This window comes from Gouania willdenowi, chromosome 6 (genome assembly GCF_900634775.1).
Source record: "Gouania willdenowi chromosome 6, fGouWil2.1, whole genome shotgun sequence".
Taxonomy (NCBI): Eukaryota; Metazoa; Chordata; class Actinopteri; order Blenniiformes; family Gobiesocidae; genus Gouania; species Gouania willdenowi.
In genome coordinates this window covers 40,842,226-40,864,313 of record NC_041049.1, presented here as the reverse complement: position 1 = coordinate 40,864,313, position 22,088 = coordinate 40,842,226, and the positions used below count along the sequence as shown (strand labels likewise).

The 22,088-nt window shown below is 38.3% G+C and overlaps 2 protein-coding genes across 3 annotated transcripts; one reads left to right on the top strand and one right to left on the bottom strand.

Annotated features, from left to right (window-relative positions):
* Positions 1–1,025: 1,025 nt before the first annotated feature.
* LOC114466138 (glycine cleavage system H protein, mitochondrial-like) lies at positions 1,026–9,361 on the top strand. Its single transcript, XM_028451656.1, has 5 exons — positions 1,026–1,214; positions 1,738–1,820; positions 1,894–1,957; positions 6,053–6,184; positions 8,892–9,361. The coding sequence occupies exons 1-5, from the start codon at positions 1,073–1,075 to the stop codon at positions 8,987–8,989; spliced, it is 519 nt and encodes a 172-aa protein (XP_028307457.1). The 5' UTR covers positions 1,026–1,072; the 3' UTR covers positions 8,990–9,361.
* A 1,694-nt stretch (positions 9,362–11,055) lies between these two features.
* Positions 11,056–22,088, bottom strand: LOC114465469 (deoxyribodipyrimidine photo-lyase). Of its 2 annotated transcripts, XM_028450498.1 has the most exons (10): positions 21,804–22,088; positions 19,878–20,316; positions 19,483–19,794; positions 19,234–19,406; positions 17,057–17,141; positions 16,760–16,992; positions 16,505–16,699; positions 14,570–14,795; positions 11,155–11,692; positions 11,056–11,076 (listed from the first exon to the last, which is right to left on the bottom strand). In XM_028450498.1, exons 1-9 carry the CDS (start codon positions 22,020–22,022, stop codon positions 11,157–11,159), a joined length of 2,418 nt encoding a protein of 805 aa, XP_028306299.1. In that variant the 5' UTR covers positions 22,023–22,088; the 3' UTR covers positions 11,056–11,076; positions 11,155–11,156. The 2 variants fall into 2 exon arrangements, with proteins under 2 accessions (XP_028306299.1, XP_028306298.1); XM_028450497.1 differs by having other exon boundaries at positions 11,062–11,692.

Here is a 22,088-nt window from a genome sequence, read left to right as displayed (position 1 = left end):
ATTTTTACCTGTGGTACTGGGTGGAATTGGATGCTGTAATGGCCGATTTTGGGCCCCAGACCTTGGGTTTGACACGTTCTGTACAGCAGTGGTTCACAAATTTTCCACAGTCCCATACCCCTTCAGACATTTAACCATATGTACCCCTACTCCAGCACACTTAAAAACATAATAATGTAATATCATATACAGCGAAGCCCTACAGCACAAATCTGTCCCTTTAGACCATCAAATTTGGCCTGCAAGAGAAAGTTAAAAAGATAGAAAAAATATAATTTATTCTCCAGATTACCAAATAATTCAGTTGTCTATAAATCAGCTCAGATATCTAGATACACAAATTCAATGTATATTCCACAACATTTGGAGAAATTGCAATTTTCCTATGACTGCAGTCATTTTTATTTTTTTTTATTTTTATTCACATACCCTCTATGACAATACCTGGGGGTACCCGTACCCCACTTTGGAAACCTACGCTATAGGATGGTGATGAGGCTGCAGTCAATCCCACAAGGTAGGATATATGTAGCTAGTTTTTCAGGGTTTACACATGCGCACAACACAAAATAAATTGGTCACAAAATGTAGGAAATATGTAAAGTAAAGATCCTGTTGGGACTGATATCTATCACTTACTGCTTGGATATGGTCATTTTCTTACATATTTTGTATTTTATGTATACGTAGAAGTGCAAATAATATTGAAATTATTTGTTTTCCCAGTTACATCTGTGGCCCACTTGGCCCACATCTGCGTATTTGGCCCCTGAACTAAAATGAGATTAACATTACACCCCTGATTTAGAACAACTAAAAGTAGCACAAAATGACATTTTGAGTCAAAAAGCTGTTAATTTATTTATTTATTCATTTATTTTAAAGTTAGCATTTTTTTCGATTGAATTATAGAGACAAATCTATCTCCATGGATAAGATGACATCATGCAGGTCACATTCTTCACCAGCTGAGGGCGCTAGAGTACCAACATGTATCAGCCTACTGCCGTAAAACACCGAAAATAAAAGGAAGAAGAAGTTTGCACCTCGCGCTCATCAGTCAGCGACAGACATGGCTGTAGTGTGTACTAGTCTGTTCCGCTCACTCACTGCTAATCTACACACGGTTCTACCTTTACTGTCTCGCTCAGGTCAGTTGTTCTCAACAGACGCCTTTAGACGGACGCTGGTGTCCTCCTGTCGGCTGTCAGCAGGTCAGTGTGTGGGCTCGGCTTTTTACTGCCGTTGGGTGGCTAACACATGCTAACACATGCTAGCACCGCCTCATAGAGGACAAACACATACAGAGCCTTTCCTACTGACTTCATTATTTGCTTAGGTTTCTCCTCTATGGAGAAACATTTATCTCGAAAAAATTCACATATATCAACAATTTTCACATGTTTTTTTTTCCCTTTTTTCTTTTTTCTTCTGATTTCTCACATAATTTCTGTGTCGTTGACGTTTCTGAATATTGAATAGTGAAAATCTAAAACAAATGTGAAAATGTAAAAAAAAAACACGTGAGCAATCTAAAAATAACATGAAAATCTGAAAAACGTAGGAATCTAAAGAAAATAAAAATAAAAAAAACACGTGAAAATCTGGTAAAACAAGCGAAAATCTAAAAAAAAAAGACCGTGAAAATCAGGAAAAACGCATGAAAATTTTATAAACACATGAAAATTGTGGATATACTTGTGAATATTTGAGAGAAATCTCTCCATTCTCCTCCAGCGCTGAAATTCACAGACAAACACGAATGGATCCGAGTCGGAGACGACGGCATCGGAACAGTCGGAATCAGCCACTTTGCACAAGTACGTGATGTGAAACACACATGGAGGCATGAACGTGTCCTACACAACGTTATTGATCACTTGTGTTTTCCAGGAGGCTCTGGGAGACGTGGTTTACTGTGGACTGCCAGATGTTGGCACACATCTGGCTCAACAAGGTATTATTCATTTATTTATCTGTGATTGTTGATAAAATCCTGCTTCATTTTGCATTTTTTTTTTTTTTTAAATCATTTATTGGAACAAGTCCTGTTTCTAAATAAATTTTTTAATTAGGGCAGCAGCTCTCCAGTGACAGCAGTCAGAGCCTCAGTCGTCATCATGGCATTTAAAATGCTAAATTGATATGAGAACATTAATCTGTCCACTGATCTATACATTTATTTTTGTATAATTTAAACATTTATATGGTCAAATCACTGAATTAATGTATTTCCTGTTCAAATTCATGTAAGAAAGCAGAGAGCAGCTTCACCTGTGACGTCACTGTCACACACTAATGGCGCAGCCAATCGGAGCATGCCAGTTGCTTTCTCTTTAGATGACTAATATACATGTTTGATTAGTCATTTACTAACACAGTCTGTCTGATAGATTTAATGAACTTGTGGGACATATTTATTAGTCTTTGTGGTGTGTTACGTCATCTGTAAATGCTCAGTGAAAAAGTAGAGTGAGCTATAAGCCGGACTAAAAGGCGCACCGGTTTGTTATTATTATTATTATTATTAAGGCTCATTAAGCAAAACAAAATGGTCAGATAAGTCAAACTTTATTCAACTCATTAACAATAACTCAACATTGTTCAGGTTTAATACATAAAATATAGAACATTACACAATTTTTAAGTTCAGTATGTTGAAGCACAGTACAGGTACATATCACCCCACGAGGCGCTTGACTACGGTAGCCCTGAAGCGCCAAAAATCCATCAAGAGGTGCAGCTTCATAGTTTACCAAAGTTGTACTAAAACATTTTGACATATTAATTTCATACATAAGGCGCACCTGATTATAAGGCGCACTGTCGAATTTTGAGAAAATTAAAGGATTTCAAGTGCACCTTATAGTACACATGAGTACATAAAATAATACAACCTGGTTTATATAGTTCCACTGTACCCCGTGGTGCCAAATTGTAACGGTTCCTACTATACTAAAAATTCTACACGATGGTACTACTGTGGATTACAATACTACCGGTGCCAGAATCCGCTACATAGCGGCTACCTCTACTCTCCTCCCAGCTTCTACACAGTCTAAGCCTATTGTACGCTGCTACTCGCTTGTAAACAAACCAACATGGCAACTACTGCAACCGAACTCTACAGCTGCTGAATGATTGGCTGTTTGCCTGTCACTGGTGGCGTACGAGGTTATGATAGGCTGTTTCCACACTCTGGCTCTGCCCGTGTGTTAGTTTATTGGCTGTTCGTGTGTTTCTACACCGGCATGAAGGAACTGAAGACAGCTCCGCTACAATAGAAACTCGCTTCAAAACAAACAAGCAAAAGTTCTGTCTAGCCCAGAAGCACACATGGCTACAAACACAAGACAACACACTCACCATGGCAGAAGCACCGGACCTGAGCGGCGAGTCTGCCAGCGTCGTCATCAATGGCGTCACAGATTTTGCTCAAAAAACCAAACTCCAAAAGTCTCATTTGGATCTATGTTGGGTTTAAACAAGGCAGAGACGGTAAAGTAATGGGAGATCCACTGTGCAGGCGCTGTCACCAGCTATAGGACCCAAAGGAAGGAACACATCCAACCTCTTAAAACACCTGTGACGTCACCCACATTTTTATCTGGGAATACCAGGTTAGCATCAGTATGGTGGGTGTTAATGCTTTGGTTGCCAACCTCCGTAAAACTACACAGAAGTAGTAGTATCGGTATGGACTATGCTTTGTTTATTTTTCTCATTGGCTAATATTAGGCTATGTGCTCCATGTACAGGCTGAGGAATGAAGAGTTAAAGGATGTCAAAGCACCTAGAAATTGCATAAAATATAGTTTTCATAGGGAATCAATTCCTGTTTATTGTATTTTGTCTTCTATTGTTTATTACATCTGAGAAAAAGCATTATTGTCAAATAGATAAAAAAAAAAAGACAGTGGATTTGTTATCTTAAATTGATTATTTATATTAGTTAAAGATAAATGTGCGCGGGCCGTGAATAAGTGCAATATTTATGTGAAATTTTAAAGGTGCTCCGATTGGGCCAAACGTGGTATCATCTAAGGTTACACTGATCCAATACTTGGTATCGGGGCCGATCTATAGAAAATTCTGGATTGGGAATCATAAAAGTAGGTCGATCTATTCAGTCAAAATCTATGCTCGGCATTTGTGACGTCATGTGGAAGTTAAACGCTGAGGAGCCCATTTTCATTATGGAGCGAGTAACAGTGTTTTTTAAACTACCTCAGTCCACTAACCCGACGGCTACTTGTACATGTGCTGTAAATGTTCTGAGGGGTGGTGGAAAAACTTAAAGTTAAAACACAACCAACCTAATCAAACACCAACAGAGATGTCGTACCAGTGAGCATGCTGTGTTCATTGAACTGAATAAATAAAACAGACGACGCTTTGAAGCAGCTTCCTGTGAAGGAGACGAAGGATGGTACGCAGGCAACAAAAATCACAGAGAGGATACTGAACTTCATTGTTATGGATGGACAACCACTGTCTGTTGTTGGGATTTTATCTGCTCATTAGCCACGTTATGAGACGGTGAGCAGAAGCATATTAGAGAAGATAAAAAGATGTCAAAGATCTGATATCTGGAGCTCTGGCATTTTTCCCCCCGTATCACTCTAAAGTTTAACAGCACCTTGGCTGGATGAGAGTTGGTGTCACACAGTGTAATGCTAAAGCTAAATGCTACAAACTTCAGTGGTTCATACACCAGCGATGCTTTTTAAAATCGTATTTTACATTTTAAATTGCATTAAAGAACTGATTTGTTTATTTTTAATGTCTGTCAACCAAGCTAGTGAAGCTATTGGTTTTTTTCTCAATTTCAGCTCCTTTATTAGATTTTTATTTAATTCTACTATTTTAATTACACTGACTGAACCAGTGGTAGTTATTTTGAAAATAATTGGGGGTATGCTAGCTCCCTAATGGCAGAGGAGAATAGCATGTAGTATGGTACCGACTTGTGATTTTAAAGCCTATTTTTGTTGAGGTTTCAACGATATATTCAGCAGCAGCTCTGAACGGCTTCTCTGTGGTGGGGGCCATGTTTGTTTGGCACTGCTTGGTGAAGGAGATATGACATTGTTTCTCTACGGCTCTGATTGGCTCGCTTTTTTTCAAACCGAGGAAGTGCGCAGAGATGGCCACATTACCATACCCCCCTTACAAAAAGTAAGGAAGTGGGTGTGGCTCATCGCCAGGCTACTAAACAAGACCCGTAACCCCCAAACTTTAATAGAAGATCACCCGTGACTTTCATTTTTATTTAGTAAAAGAGATCACCCCCCAAAAAAACAATAAAGCATGTTTTTGTGATAAAATGAAAGTTAGTTTTTCTTACTATTGTATTGTTGAAAAAAATTCAAAGCCTTTTAAAATAACTGTTTTATTAAGGCCAAAATTTAAATATAATTGTAATGTTTTTTGTAAATTAAAATTTCAGTTCAAGATGAACATGTAATATATGCAAGAAAATCTTCTTGCAATTGCAGAATAAAAATGCGAAATTAAATGTACAATGAAATAACTGCTCCCTATTTACACATTTCCAAAGATTTTATTGGGTTCATGAATGTGTGCATCTAACTCCAGAGCAGTCAGTGCCTCACCAGCCACGTCACTGCAGCTATCAAAGATTTTGGTAATGGATTCATTGAGAATTAGGATAAAATATACTTTAGTGCAGTTTTAAGTATACAACAGAAAATAATTTTTAAGCATAATGTACATTGATTTATTACATGCATATTTTGCAAAGTAGAAAAATAAAACATCCATATATGTTGGAAAAACATTTCACTGCATGTGCTGTAAAATAAATAAAAACAATATATACCAATTTAAATTAGAAAAAGAAATGATCAGATATTAAAACACTCACCAACAGAATCAAGTAATGGTTATTAAAAAAAAAAATCGTATCTGAAAATAAAATGTAGGATTAGATGACAGTGGATGTGTGTTAACCTGCTGATCTTTATTGATGTGCTGAGACATTCATATGATGATGATGATGATGATGATGAGTCTCGTTTCTTCATCACAGATGAGTTTGGAGCTCTAGAAAGTGTAAAAGCAGCCAGTGAGCTGTATTCTCCTCTGACTGGTGAGGTGGTGGAGGTGAACTCACTGCTCTCTGACAGCCCAGGACTGGTCAATAAGTCCTGCTACAAAGACGGTGAGTTTTATTCACTCTGATCATCTTCAATCATTCATCACGTGGATAAATGAAGATAAAGGTGTGATTGGAAAGATGAGTTTGTCTGCGTTATTTATCTAAACTAATGAGAACTTGATAGCTTCTAATACTCTACAATATTATGCACACTAGTGGTGAAATAACTATTTTATTATATTTAATTATGTATAATTAATAATGAGCAGTCAGAATAATCCATGTCACTACAACTTAAAACTACCTTTTAATTGTAGCTTACACATGCTTTTAAATAACTTTTTTACTCTGACGTACATTTTTTATTATTAGTTATTTAGTTTCCTCACAGGAGTTGAAAACCACTTTTTCCTTAAAAAAAAACTGATAAAATATTTTAAAATATTGTGGGAAACACAAAATTTAAGAAAAAAATTATTGGATTTTCTAGGCCCTAAGTTACTTTTGTGATATTCAATTCAACTTTATTTCTATAGCAACAAAATATAAAATTCATAATAAGAAAGAAAAAACCCAACAAGATCCACATGAACAAGCATTTAGTGACAGTGGGAAGAAACATCTCCCCTTAACAGGAAGAAATCTCCGTTAGAACCAGGTTCAGAGGTGGCAGCCATCTGCGTCGACAGGTTGGGTTAGTGGACAGAAGGACCAACAGAACAGGATAGAGAGATAGAACATCAGTGTCTCACACTAGTTGAGTCGTGAACCACAGATCAGGAACTGTCATCATCAGCTTCATGATACCTGAAACAGAGCAGAGAGAGAAGGACGAGGAGAAGACACTGACTGCAGAAAAACATGATACATTATTATCAAGTCAGCCTGTCTTGGCCTTAGACCTCACTCTCAGTGGTCTAGTTAACACTTATTATAAAGGTGATAAATCTCTTTCCATTTATTGATAAGCTAACAGCGACTACAAGGTCTGTAAATGTGACTGTTTACAGACGAGCCCATGTCCACTCTAGTGGTTAGGTTATGATTCAGTTCTGTTTATGTGGAATATAAATCATAACCAGCTACATCAGAATTTAATTATCTTCCTGTTTATTGAACCAGAAAATTTGACCGTTTACATGTAAAACTTTCATTGCCTCAAGTGAAAATATTAATTTATAAAATCAGGAATGAGTACAATAACGGTTCCTTATTGGAAGAAAATCAAAAGGCTTGATAAGAAAAGATGTCTCACTTATTTTATGTTTGCATATGTACATTTATTTTAAAGGCAAAACCTTTTTTTTTTTACTTTTAGTTGCAAAATATTCTGATTTTAGGTTTAAAACTTTACAAACTGAGCATTTATGTTCAGTAAATAATTAATTAAATTTAGTTATTTCATTAGTTAATTTTTCACATTATGCAAATAGAAAAACATTCTTTCCTGCCAAAGTTAGATAAATAAATTGAAGCAATGCATAAAATAAAGTTACCATGATGCACATGATGCTGCTGGTTTTACAGACTTTAATTAGTAGTAAACTGGGTTCTCACCAGGGATTTTTCACAGCATAAGGGGATCATGTGGTGCGTGGGCCTAATTTAGTGAAGTAAAGCTGAAGTTGTTTTTTTTTTTGTTGGTTTTTTTGTCTTTATTCCAGCCTTACTTTAAAGCTAAAAGTTATTGGTTGAATTTGTGAAGGTGATGATGAGACAGTTACACATGCTTGGTATAGATATATAGGTATAGACGACAGCCTGTCATTGCCTGATCTAGTGGTTAGGTCTCTGAAGCTAAGCAGGTCTGGGCCTGGTTAGTAGTTGGATGGGAGTGGGGGACAGTCACTCCAGTGGTATCTGTCATTGTGTCCTTGGGCAAGGCACTTCGCCCACATTACCTCGTATGAATGTAGTGTGTGAGTGTTGGGCGGAGGGACCGATGGCGCACAATGGCCACCTCGTTTTTGTCAGTCTTCCCCAGGGCAGCTGTGGCTACAATAGCAGCTTACCACCACTAAATGTGGAAAGAATAATGCCTTAATTCTGTAAAAGCGTCGGACACGCTTTACAAATTTAAATGAGATTATTTGGGACCTGCAGTAATAATGGAACACGCACACAGTAGAGCTTTAATTGGGCCAAAAAAGAAGACTTGGCGTGAGAGAACACGTCCCAAACCAGTCTGATCAGAATGAAGCTTCTTATCTCTCTTTAAGCCTGAATCTGTTTCAGTCAGACGGTGTTCACATCTGTGCGCGTGCATGTAGAATGATCTGATGCAAGTTTTAGAAACTTGACGAGCAGCTTCATGTACACTACGTCTGGTTGAAGCACTGTTTATATTGGACGGTGCACACAGGCAGCTTTGGGGGCAGCTAAGTGACTGCGGGGGTCCTCAGGTAAAGACGGGACGAGAGCATCTGAGCAGATTGCCTGTATTAAATAGACGGTGTGGCTGATGTATGTGTTCCTCAGTTATTCAGATTAGAAAGGGTTAAAACAACCCGTGCACACCTGGAAGTCTCTTTTGTGTCCAAGTGTGCAACAATTATTACGATGGTCCTGATTAAAAAAAGAAAAAAATCAGAAAATCCTCCCTACGTTGGTGAAAACTGAACATAAGGGGCACCATTGCTCTGTAGGGCAGCAAATTTACAGCGTGGGAGGCTCCTACGCTCAACAGAGCTAGTGATAAATAATTAGTATCTGTTTATGTGATCAGGAAGCTTACCGTTATTTTCCATGTGCTGCTGTCTATTGTTTATAGGATGGCTGCTGAAGATGACCATCTCTAAACCTTCTGAGCTCGACACGTTGATGGATGAAGCGTCGTATGAGCGATACATCCGCTCCATCGAAGACTGACAAGTGTTTTTGGTGCTGATCAATCACTGTTTCCTGTGAGATCCACAGACAGGCGGGGGAGGGGCGGTAGTTGTGCCTCTTATTTCCAAACACGTTCAGCGTCCATCAGTGACCTCTGAAGATGTTCACGTTGTAGATCTGTGATCAGTAAGGAAACCTTTTTCTGCGACTGACTGATTTTTATATTTCTGAGAACTATTAGTTGTTGGAGCATCAAATCTCTGATTTGATAAAGACTGTTTCAAAGTGTTAAACCCTGACTGTTCTAACATTAAGTTGGACTTAAAGCACTTTTTGTGGGATTAATACTTTGGTCTGAATTGTGGACACAAGGCTTGTAAAATAGACAATAAAATATTCTCTACACATGCAGCTGTTGTTGTTTTTACTAGAAAAAGGATTCTTGTTGTATACACTGGATGTGAACGACCGACTAAACGTGGCAATTTAGACTTCATCAATGATTAGTCAAATTAATCACAAGAATTTGGCAATTTTCTAATAAAAATTCACGTAAAGGCTGCTCTGTCACATAGGCCGTACTCTATTGGCTGATGAGGGTGCCCTTCAGAACGGGCAGGTAGGTGGGCTGCTATACTCCCCTAAACAGATTTCTGTGGATTCTGATCAGTTTCAGTTGACTTTCCATCTCCACATGAAGTCTCCTCCTCGCTGCTCCATGTCTGCATTTCAGTTTATTTAAAGATTAATATGGTCACTTATTACTGGAACCAGACTGATGCACTACTCCATCACTACTCCCTTCTTTACTTCAGGAGTGATCACTGAGTCCACACAAGCCTGTGTTATAAATGTCACACTAACGTATTACTCATACTCTAAATGAGTATGTAGCGTGTTCACATTAGATGGTATGAAAAGATTGAGTAGGTGAAAAATGCCTGGATGTATATATACTATATGGGGACATTTTTTAAGCCTTACTCAGCCCTCCCATGATGCATTGTGAGCAAAATATAAAATGGTCCTGATTCTGGCTTCAATCTAAAAATCAAATCTTCCCTTATCAAAATAAAAGCATCTCTTCTCGTCTTCCCTTAGTTTCTTTGGTAAATAAGGTTGGTTTTGAAGTTAACAGGAAGTTTAGTCAGTAGCACAATGGAGGGTCTGAAAATGTTTGTATGAAATATGTCTTAAGTTTTATGGATGAAATGAGCTCATGTTGATATTCTACTTGGTCATTTTCTCACTTAAAATGTTTTCAGAACTTTCAAAGATGGAGAATCAACAGATATATTTAGCCTCAGTGTGATTCAGGTGTTTGTCCTTGTAGGTTCCAAATGCATCTTGGGAAACTTGAAAGTATACTTCAGTAGGAACCCTCATCATCCTAATAATACTTATAGTATGTAGTAGACAGTATATACTCATTGATTTCGTAGTGATAGTATGTTAGTGAGACATTTATAACAGACTGGATGTGATCTGAACAAACCTAATGTGGTGATTTGACAACTTTTAAAAGGTGGTTGAGAAATCTTACATTTTAAACCGTTTTGTACTTTTTCTACAAATACATACGAGCCAGGACTGCTCCTTAATCCAGACTTTCATTTATTACTTGTATTTGGTTTTTATCTAAGCAAACATTAATTTAGGTACAGAAAATAAAAATATTATGACTTTTAAAAATCCACACATGGAGCATTTGGCCACATTGGCCACACCCTCAACTTTAACTGAATAAATAGCTTCCTATGGGCCAGAAAATACAGCAACTCAACACATCATTGAAGTTAAAGGCAACCCAACCCTCAAAGTAATAGATTACTTCCACCTCATTTCAGGCAACTGGAGTTTTTCTGCATTGAACTCTCTTAAAGTCGTCCAGTTCAAACTCAGCTGATAACCAGTTAACACCTGAGATTACCTGATGCTGCATATAATAGTAGTAAAATCACTTTCCCAGAGGATAATGGTCACTTTTTTCCATTAATTTCTTTTTTTTTCTCCAATTAGTTTCCTTTTTCCCTTTCATTTATTTCTACCCCTTATATATATATATATATATATATATATATATATATATATATAAAAATCATAATGGTCACTTTTCTACATTTTTTTCTCAAATGTATTTCCTCTTTTTCTCATTTTTTTACTTTTTTCCTCCCCTTTTTTATTCTATTTCTAAAAAGTATATTGGTCATTTGAGTGAAGTCACGGCTCCTCCAGGAACTATAGAGAACTGATCTTTGGCGTGTGGCGTTCTCCTTGCTCGTCCTCTGGATGCAGACGGAGGAGGAGGAGGAAGTCCCTCCAGTCTACACTGATCTTTCTCCAGACGCTCCTTTCTCTGAGTTCCCTCAAACATCACGCTGGTCATGAAGTCTCTTTCATTCAGGAAGGCGATGGTCTCGTCCCTCTTGCGGCTCCTGTAGCCCTTCAGGACGGCGTTGTACGGGTTCGATGCCGAGTCAGCGTCCGGGTCATCCTGCTGGTGTTTGAATTCCATACGAGTGATGACAGGCAACAGGAAGTCTCCACTCACGTCCTCACGTGTTCCTCCCAGAGCTTCAGATACGAGGCGGGGGGGCAGAGGCACCAAGTCGCAGCCTGAGCGTTTGTCCACAAACTGGGGGAACTGTCGGCGAACCAACGCCACGTCTCTCAGAGACTGGCTCCTCTGCTCCTCCAGATCAGTGACGATTCGCTCTGGGTACGTTTGTCCTATCAGGACACCTTCAGACCAGAGGAAGGGTTACATTTTCAGACACAAAAACAGAAGAAAACGGCTAACTATATTCATTAAATATCTTACCACTTCCAGTGACATTCAAGAAGAAGAAAGCATGAAAATGTGTACATGGGGCTTTTTAAGTATGCTGAATCCATTTTTAATGTGATCCAAGCTTCATTAGCTAGCTTGGTTGTATTAAGCTAGTCTAAGGGTACGTCCCAATACTCCCTCCTATCTCCTTCCCTATCCATTTTTCCTTAACCCCGTGTCAAAGTGGTATAACCTCCTCTAGCCTAGGACAGTGGTTCCCAACCAGGAGTACGTGTACCCCTAGGGGTACTTGAACACATTGATGAATTTATTTCCAACATGCTGAATCATTTTTAAGCCTATTTCAGACACTGTACATGCTCAGCCAACATCTTTTACGCTCGTTGACAATAAACGGCATTAATGAAATAAACAATATTGTGGCCTTAATATGCTACTAAATTGTTACTAACATGTTATGCACATTACTAAAAATTGAGGTAAATAAATTATCTGATATACAATAATTGTAATGAACAAAATTGATATTTAGTGTGCGTTAAAAGTACAGGTTGACATTTTCAAGCTGTAGGAGATTTCAGAGGCCATCATGTTTAACAACATGTAAATAAAACAAGAAAGGTTACTAAATTGGAGTGATGAAGGGTTCTCCTAATCTGAAGAGAGGCTGGGAAACATTGATGCATAATGCTGACCCACAATGCCTTGCTGCAACAACATTTAAAGGAACCCCTCATCCGAGCGTTCACGGGAACTCAAGATGACTGAAAAGGGAAGCAGATCATGTAAATTACTTTTTCTATAACGGGATATTTGAGAGAGAGCGAGAGAAGGACATTAACAAATGAATTAATTAAAATATGGGGTTTATGCTTATTTTTAGTTAAAAATGATAATCATGCTAAATATTACCAGCAACTCACAAAAATACACCAAAAACACACACACTAAGAGAATAAAATACTTACTATTACCAACAACACACACAACGACAATGAAGACACTAAATGAGAGAAAAAAAATACAAGATCACTACAAAATACACACAAATAACAGAAACATACAAAACAACATAAACACCAAAAACACACACACTGAGGTAGAATAAATTCAATAATACCAACAACACACAAAATAAGAGAAAAATATACTGAATAATAAAAAGAACAGACAAACAACAACAAAATGATAATAGAAATGTTCACGATTAAAACATGAACTGAAAATACAAGGATCAGTCTTAGTCTCACATCAGAAATAAATCAATCTAGGAGACACTAAATAGAAAATAGGAATCTTTACAATGTGTGTTATCACTTATTAATTCCATGATTATGTTCTACAGTTGTTTTTTTCACAGAATTCTGAGCAAAATGTTGTAGTCGGACAAAGTCGGTACTGGAGCCAAAAAGGTTGAGAACCACTGATGTAAGTTACCAATGCAATAATATGCCTTGAAGAACTTTAAATCATCTAAAACCCATATTCACACTATGAATTCTATGTGGATGTTGTAAAATGAACACAGTAAAGTCCCCTTTGTGAGCAGCCTATTCATTCAGATTAATGTTGATTTGTGAGTGAAAGGTGAGTGTGAGCAACCAATGTGACGTTCTTTTAGTTTCACTGTTGTTCCTCGTAGCCTGATCCCTCTTTTCCTTTGATTTACATTCAAACCTTGTGATATTTGAGATTATATCAGTGGTTAGAGGAACAGCGGAAAGTGTTATAAATGTGTTTTTTAGTCCAGTTTTAGAAATGTGCAGTTTTTTCACCACGGCAGATGTCACTAACCTTTGCCGCTGTCGGATTAATACGTCACCTAGTGGAAGTGTTTCTGATTGTCAAAACAACGTGATGGCCTTTCCATAACTCCTTTAGGAAGTCTCCTGACACCTTTCCTTTACCCCGTGACGGTAAGTGGATAGGAAAGGAGATAAGAGGGAATATTCGGACCTAGCTTACTAAGATTAATTAGGTATGCTCTTTGACACAGTGTATGGAAACATCACTACATATCTTCCTGAAAAGAATTGAAACATTTGTTTTGTGTTCATTTAAATATTACTCAAAAATCTACATCAAAGGTTTGAGTTTAATCATTGTACATGTTGGCAAGTGGTGCAAAATAAACACATCCTCAGATTAATGCTTATGCATGCAAGCACCAGGATCACAGTGGTTATAATCTTCCTGAGAAATAAGTGAAAATATCATATATTATTATTATTATTATTATTTCATGTTTCTATGGGGATTTAAATCAAATTGTTCACCTTTTAAAAAGCATCTTTGTCATACACAGTGCTTGCGGCAGCAAAAAAACCTCAATTTCATCCTTTCCATGTGTAAAGCGTTGTGCTGGCCATCTTTTATCTTGCTCTGGATGCAATTTACAGTATTTAAAGCTATTTAATGTCAATCCCTGTCCCCAAAAACCTACATTTTGCTACAAAGATCATGTTTCTACATCAAACGGCACATGTATTAGTAATTTGTGGTATTTTAAGATATATTATTGAATTCCTTGACCCTGCAAACCTATAATTCACCACTGAGATCATGCTTCTATATCAAATAGAACCAAAGTTATGACAAAATATACAAATTAGCAATATGGACGGTGGCCATCTTGGATTTCTTCATTTTGAGTGGGAATCATTGGTTTGCCAGTGTGGATCCCATTAAAAATGGATTCAGTATACTCAAAAACCCCATGTACACATTTTCATGCTTACTTCCAGAAGTGAACATCTTTTTGACATATCTGATCTCATATGCTGGATGATTTCTGGGTGATAATGAACAGGAACTATTGGAATCCTCACCTGCTCGCCGCAGCATGGATGCGGGACACGTCCAGGGTTTGTGGATGAGTTCATCAGGCAGGTCTGTGAGCTCCGGACACCATTTACGAACAAAGGTGCCGCAAGGGTCGCAGGTCATCGCCGAGTCGACGGGGTGCATGACAAAGTTCCAGTGATCCAGGCCACACATGCCTCCATTCTGCCACATCATCGCATCAATGGCAACATCTGCATCCAGCAGTGTGTCCTGAACATCAAAAACATTAAACAGCTGGTTAAAAACAGGTTCTTCCCATGCCCAAAAATCTCCACATTTTGCACAAAGGTCCAGTCCCATCCCATAATGTCTCAGCTGCAAAAACAGGCCAAGAATCCTGAAGGAAGTCTCTACATTTTTTTTTTTTTTTTAAATCACCACAAATCAATCATATGTGCTACAGATTTGCAACTTTCACCAAAATTTAGCCCCAAACACTGAATAAAGTGTTGTATATTTAAACCTATTGCATAGAAGTTCTGTTTTTATTTCTTCAAAAACTGTGAAACCCATTCCCATTACAAGCCACTAGGTGGTGCCATTGTATCACACATCAATGGCTTCCATTGAGGTGCTGTTGTTGTCAAAGACCTGCACAAACTGTAAATATAGGAAAAGCTACACAAAGTGATTTGTGTCATATCTTATTTTTATTTGGATTAAATATGATTTATTTTGTCTAATATTTAAACAATAAGATAAATGTGTGCATAGTAGGCAGTTTAGCTGCCAATTACTGTATCTATGAAACATATAATTATGATAATGCTCACACTGGAGTAGTGCTATGCATGGTTACTTACTCTTTCCTTTCTTCCTCTGATTTTGTCTTTTTGGTTTTTTAAGCAGTATATGCAGTAACAGCCATACAGTATAGCTTTCTTTCCTGGTGGGTTTTTCAGCAGCCGTGCTTTGCTGAAAACAAGTTTGCACCGTGCACACGCTTCACCATATATCGCAGCAGCCAATGAGGAGGCTCCTACTTGGGCTCTGCTCACCCCTCCTTTCTCTAAATCCTGTGATTGGAGCTGGAGGGAGTGACCGCCAATATTATGTCTTCCAGAGTTTTATTAAATAAAATAATTAATTATAAGGAACAGACAGCACACAGATTACTTTTACGATATACTATATGATGCTAATAAGAATTTTTTTTTTTTTTTTAATTAAATAAAATAAATTGAGCACCCCAACTTTTAATGGATTCTGCACTGTTTGGCTTAAAATCTTTGAAATACTGTATCCTTATTAGTTCATATGTCTAATTATTATTCTGCACCATATTTGTTTTATTAACTTTTAAAAATGGGATTACTTTAAAGTTTTAGAGCCTGTGTTCCTTCATCTGGAAATCATGTGATTGATGATGTCACACGGCCCCACTTCCTGTAAACATCCCATTGTTTTCAATTGGAGTGAAGTGTTCAGCCTGATTTTTAGATCATTTAGCAGCTTTTTAAGTCACAATGACAACTTGTGCTTGTGTAAGGATAGGCCACCATGTAAATGTTTGCAGCAACATGCTTCATTTTGCAGTTTGTCATGAACATAATACTTTGTATTACAGGTATTTCAAAGTATTGGTTTCTGTGTGGGTGGGTGGCGGCGCCAAAGTCTACTCTCGCCTGGAGCACCATATTACCCAGAGCCCTGTTCAAGATGGAGGAACGCAGGCTCTAGAACTGTAAAGCAGTCCCATTTTTAAAAGGCAATTAAATTTAAAGAGATCTGATGTTCACTTAATGCAGGTTAATCAAATAAATGACAGAAATGTCAGACTTTATTAAATGATGGGAAATTCATCTAAAAAATAAAGTTCAAACTTTTTTTTTAAAAGCCTTTCCTCTGTTGAAGCCATAATGCGTATCTCTGACGATAACGTCTGTGTTTGTATTTAAACGTGTTTGATGCCGTCTCACCTGGAACCAGCGATATCCTTCCTGCCACGGCAGGTGCAGATAAGCAATAAGAAAGGAAGCGACCACGTGTCTCATGTAGTTGTTCATCCATCCCGTGAGCCACAGCTGCCTCATGGCAGCGTCCACCAGAGGGAATCCTGTCTTCCCGCGCTGCCACGCCTTCAGGCGGCCACCGTCACTACTCCATCGCAGAGCCTGTTACGATACCACATGTTGAGAACGCAGAGTTTAAATCATGTTTCAGTGAGAACAAACCTTATAAGGAGGCCTGAGAGATTCCCACGGCAGGTCAGGAAACAGCGTTAGCTGCCAGTACGCTAAATCCCTCCACGCCAGTTTGCGCTGAAACTTAGGAGGTCGACAGCAAGCGCCTTTGGCGTCCCACAGAAGCCAGCGGGGGCTGAGCTGTCCGAAGTGTAGATATGGGGACAGACAGCTGGTGTTGGGGGCGTCGGCTCTGCCGGACTCCTTCTCATACCTATAAACACCTGCAGCCAGAATCACACATTAGCGTCCTCTGCGATGATTTCAAACACAAACAAAGGAACTCACCATCATGGAGAAAGGCCTCAAGTCTGGAATGAGCTCCGTCTTCACTGAAGTCCCAGGATGTTCGTATGTTCGCTGCCCAGTCGATCTGAAATAAACACAAAGATCCTGATTCTATTTCTGTCTGCGTGTTCTATCAGAACTTACCATGAGAGCTGTAACGAAATAGACAACTCACGATACGATATGAAATACGATACAATATAAAAAATAGAGAGAAAAAATCCCAATCTAGAGTAACAAACATAATGTTGATAAAAACAATTTGCCTGTAAAAGTTGGAATCCCTAGTCCTCAATTATCGACCGTTCGTGCGTTCGACGATATTCACGAAAGCTTTGGTATTTATCGATGTCATATTTCCGTGTGGCTCTCCAGAATTTCCGTTGTAAAGTTGTTCTCAGCGCACACAGGGGGGCAGACGTCACCTGCTCGGTAGTTGATACTTCACAGAGCATTTAAATGAGCTCCTTTATGTCGTTTTCATACTGTCAAAGACACATCTTTGTTTTGCGTCACCTCTGATGTGAGGATGCCGATATTTATCTCGGAAAACCTCAGAGGGAGGGCACCTCTTAGAAAGTTAATTACGATCAAATTCAGATGACACATTTATCAACACATGATCATTTTTATGATGGGATTGGTAAAATACAAATGTTTCATAAATCCCACGTTAGTCCTGCCGTACGACTACATGTGACCTCAGATTTACACCCGTTTTCACGCAAGGTTGATAAATGAGGGCCCTTGTGGGGGATTGTTTTGCTTAACAAATAAAGAATGAAAACAAATGTACCAATCTAACTGTTTTTATTATTATTATCTCATTTCTGTAACATAAAAGTGTGTAAATCTTTAGTCTGATGGCCTTTATACTTTAGACTTTCCATTAATTTTTTTCTTTTGGACCTGCGTGTGATTCAAATACGACTCGTGTTTGGAGCACGTACTGAAGCTTATCATTTCCCATTCATGGTCACAATGATGTGGGCTTTAACTGTTCTGTAGCTTGTAGCAGTTACTACTACTCAGCATTCTCCATCCACTCTTTCACTTTAGTGGAACAAGTAGAAGTTCCATGTATATAGTGTGCTGAGTATTATAACAAAAATATAAACACAACACTTTTGTTTTTGCTCCCATCTTTCATGAGCCAAACTGAAAGATTTAAAATATTTTCTATAAACACAAAATACCTATTTCTCACAAATATTGCTCAGAAATGTGTCTAAATCTGTGTTAGTGAGCACTTCTCCTTTGCAGAGATAATCCATCCCTCCTCACTGTTGAGGTAGGACTGATGACATCATCACAGTAGAGGTAGGACCAATGTTCTAACTGATGACATCATCACTTTAGAGCTAGGACTGATGACATCATCACTGAGTCTCTCTCCAAAGAAGGTGGGGCGTGAGGGTGGGTCATCCAAACAAATCCGACCTTGCACATCCTTGAACTAAGCAGCAGCCCTGTTGAAAGTCTCAGGTCAATCTGAGCCTGACTCACAGAGATATTTGAGGAACACACACACACAGACAGACAGAGATTCCTTGCTTTTATAAATAATATAGATGAAGGATACTATTTCTTGGGATATTAAACAATTTTTCTTTATGAGACTTCTTCATTTTTACGTTGGACCCAAACTTCGGGTTATTTCACCACTCGTGAATATTGAAAATCCTTTACATGAGGCCACTGTAGCTTGCCTCTGTGTCTTATAATCAGTTATTATTAATTAGTTTTCACTAGTAACATAAAAAATATTTTTTTTAAAATTCCCTTTTTTGGGGTGTTTATTCTAATTTATACTTAAAATGTGCTGCTGTGTAGGGATCCATGTGTGGACACTGGGGGGCTGCACGTCAACATCACACAAACAGAGATCTGTCTCAATCTCTACTTAGAAGAGGCTTTGGTGTTCAGATGTGTTGAAATACGGCCACCCAACAGACAAGTTGGTCCGTTTACGGACAAACGTGAGCTGACCACGGTGTTTGCTATACTCCATCTTATGAACACTGCAGCATCGAAGCCATTACAGAAAACAAGAGGGTCAAATGTCATTGCACCCCTTTGTGTTCTTGTAACTTTTTTCACTCGATTTTATTTTGTGCACCTTTGAATTTTATATCATCGTTTTATTTACATTATATAGTGCAGATTCACACACTTACCACTGATCCATCTTTTCTACGAGGCATTCGAGCCAGGCCAAGTGTATCCAGAGGGACCCCCTGTGGCCATGAGCTCGGTGTGGGTAGAGACGCTGGAGGATCCAGAGGAACCCCGACAGCAGCTCCAGGATTCTGTCTGCAGCAGCTCATGAAGTGAGACACCGAACCGATTCCTGCATCACACGACAACACGCTGAACTTCATATTTAAAATTCTTCTCTGAATGTTTGGAATAGAAACAAAAATTACCTCTCAGTCCGACGCCCCGCGTGCTGACAGAGTACGGCTCTCTGAGACAATAGGAGGGAAACATTCTGCACTCGACTCCTTCTGTCTGCAGAGCCGACAGAACCTCGTCGTCCCTCTCCTTCAACCACGGCTCATACAGAGAGTTGGCCAGAACCGTCCGAGCTCCCGTTTCCATTATCAGGTCTTTGAGGACATGAAGGGAAGCTCTGAGCTCGTTTGCTTTTCCTGTGGCGTTGAGAAAGATAAGATGGCTGCCGATGTATTCAAGGGATGCACAAAAACACGACAAAGCCTGATGGAGCCAGAATTTACCTAAAAACAATGTGAAAACGGCAAAAGGAAAGATCTTAGAAACAGGTTTATGTTACGTACACTTTCAATAAAAAAAAACTCACAAGCTCCGCCCACAGCCACGGTAGGCCCCGGCCCCTCCTCCTCCTCAGGACTCCAGATGAAGACGGGGATGACGGGTGCGCCCAGCTCCAGACATCCAATCAGAGCCGGGTTGTCACACAGTCGTAGATCCCTCCTGATCCAGAGCAGAACCGGGGCAGCAGCAGATGGAGAACCAGGTAAACCAACGATCTGTTGGACGACGCCTTTTCGCCGCTGTCGCCTCTTCTTAGAGCGAGACACTTTCTCCTGTGTTTTCAAACTCTCCTCAACGTTCATCATAGCTCTGTCTTTGGCTTTGTTTTCTGGTTCTTTTCCCCGAGATCTGGATTCAGAACCGAGCGGAGGAGCAGAGATCTCATCTGATCTTTGTGCCGACTGTGGATTGGTGTTTTCAACAAGAGAGAGCGCCAACGCCATTCCCAGCTCATCATCTTCAGACTACAAGTGGGTGGAGACAAACTGTTGTTATTGTTCTATCAAATACATTTAAAATCTTTGAAAAAATTCTAACATGAAGTTCTATGTATCGCGTTAGAATCAATCTAAAATAGACCAGAAACTAATTAGAAATACAAAATAAAATCTAGAAAATGAAATGAAATTATTCAGAACATTCTTTTATTTTATATATTTTACATTGTTTTAATGATTCTCAATAAAATCGTAAATAATGTTAACAGTCTTAAGTTGGACAAAGCAGCAATGTATTTTTATTCCCTACTAGTTTAAAAGATGTAATTTAATCTATTATATAAAATAATTAATAATAAAAGTGAAGCTGAGAATATTGTGATTGTTAAACGCAAACTAAAATAACTATTTATTCAGTCTGGCTTTTATGTAGGGCTTTATCATTTTTATGCTTACAATTTTATATTTTCATTCTTTGAAATTTTGGATTTGTTAAATACTTTATTATTGTTGTTCTTAACTTTCACTGTATGCTAATTTTAATTTAGTTTTAGTTTTATTTTTCAAAAATTCCACCCTTTTCTGCTTTGTTTTAATCTCCTACTCTTTCTTATTTGTCATTTTAAAAATTATCTTATTAAATTACTTCTATGTGTATTAACCTCTAGACCACGTGTCAATCCAGCCCTTTAGAGCATCAAATTCGGCTCTCTTGAGAAAGTAAAAATGATAGAAAAAACATGAAACATTTTGTAAATTACCAACTAATTAAGTTGTAAATATATCAGCCGCTCCAAACACAAAAATTCAATTTAAATCCACAATATTTGCAGAGCTCAGTTTTCCAGTTCTTATATTGCACGACGGCAGTATTTTTTTTTTTTTTTTATCTCAAATTGCAAATTTCCTCAAAATATTCCACAAAACTTCTCCAAATTCCAAAAATCAAGGACATTTAAGTGAAGATCCTGCAGGCACTGATCTACTCACATACTTTATCATGTATACGTGGAAGTGCAAACCAGGGCACATTAATGTTGAATTTGCTCTTTTTTCCACCTAAAATCTGTTAAAATTAAGATCAAACTGGTCTGTATGAGTTTAACATCCCTGATCTTAATAATATTAATTATTATTATTATGTATATATCATTTTACCTTTTGTCAATCACTTAGTAAAATAATTTCAAACACTTTGGACTACAATTGAATAGTAAGAAAAGTGCTCTATAAATAAAGTTTGATTAATTGATAAGTCAAAGTTTTTCAGATATTTTGGAAATTCCTTCCAGTGAAAAGTAATAAGTGTTGTGTAATTCTCTAACACAATGAACCCATGCAAAACACATAATATATGACAAAGTATAATAATTAAAAATTAAATAACAAAATGAAAAAATAAAAACATAAATAGCTATACACATAGCTATTGTTAAGAATGTGAATTTTGATCAGTTCTAAACTTTTATCAAAGGTTTTCAATCCAACATTGTCTCCATCAGACCCTCACTGACCTTGGAGAAGTAGCGGAGGTAGATGGAGGTGAGCTGGGCGTGTAAAGAGCCGTGTGAGGCGCACAGAGGCTGGATGAAGGAGGGGAACCTGGACCGGGTCTCTCTGTGACCCAGGACGGAGACGCACATGGCGAAGAAGCCCTCAGGGTCCTCTCGACCCCCCAACAGCTGTCCTAACATCTGCCTGAGCAGAGTTTGATCTGCAGCCGAGGAGGACATGACGGACAGCGGGAGAACCTGTAAACAGCTCACTAACAGCTTACAGAACAGCTGCTGATTATTATA

Coding starts and splice junctions, on each gene's coding strand:
- LOC114466138 (XM_028451656.1), top strand. CDS start 1,073: ATGGCTGTAGTGTGTACTAGTCTGTTCCGCTCACTCACTGCTAATCTA. Junction 1,821..1,893: donor GAATCAGCCACTTTGCACAA/GTACGTGATGTG, acceptor TGTGTTTTCCAG/GAGGCTCTGGGAGACGTGGT. Junction 6,185..8,891: donor TAAGTCCTGCTACAAAGACG/GTGAGTTTTATT, acceptor TATTGTTTATAG/GATGGCTGCTGAAGATGACC.
- LOC114465469 (XM_028450498.1), bottom strand. CDS start 22,022: ATGTCCTCCTCGGCTGCAGATCAAACTCTGCTCAGGCAGATGTTAGGA. Junction 19,407..19,482: donor GCGGGGCGTCGGACTGAGAG/GTAATTTTTGTT, acceptor CGTGTGATGCAG/GAATCGGTTCGGTGTCTCAC. Junction 14,796..16,504: donor AAGGATATCGCTGGTTCCAG/GTGAGACGGCAT, acceptor TTTGATGTTCAG/GACACACTGCTGGATGCAGA.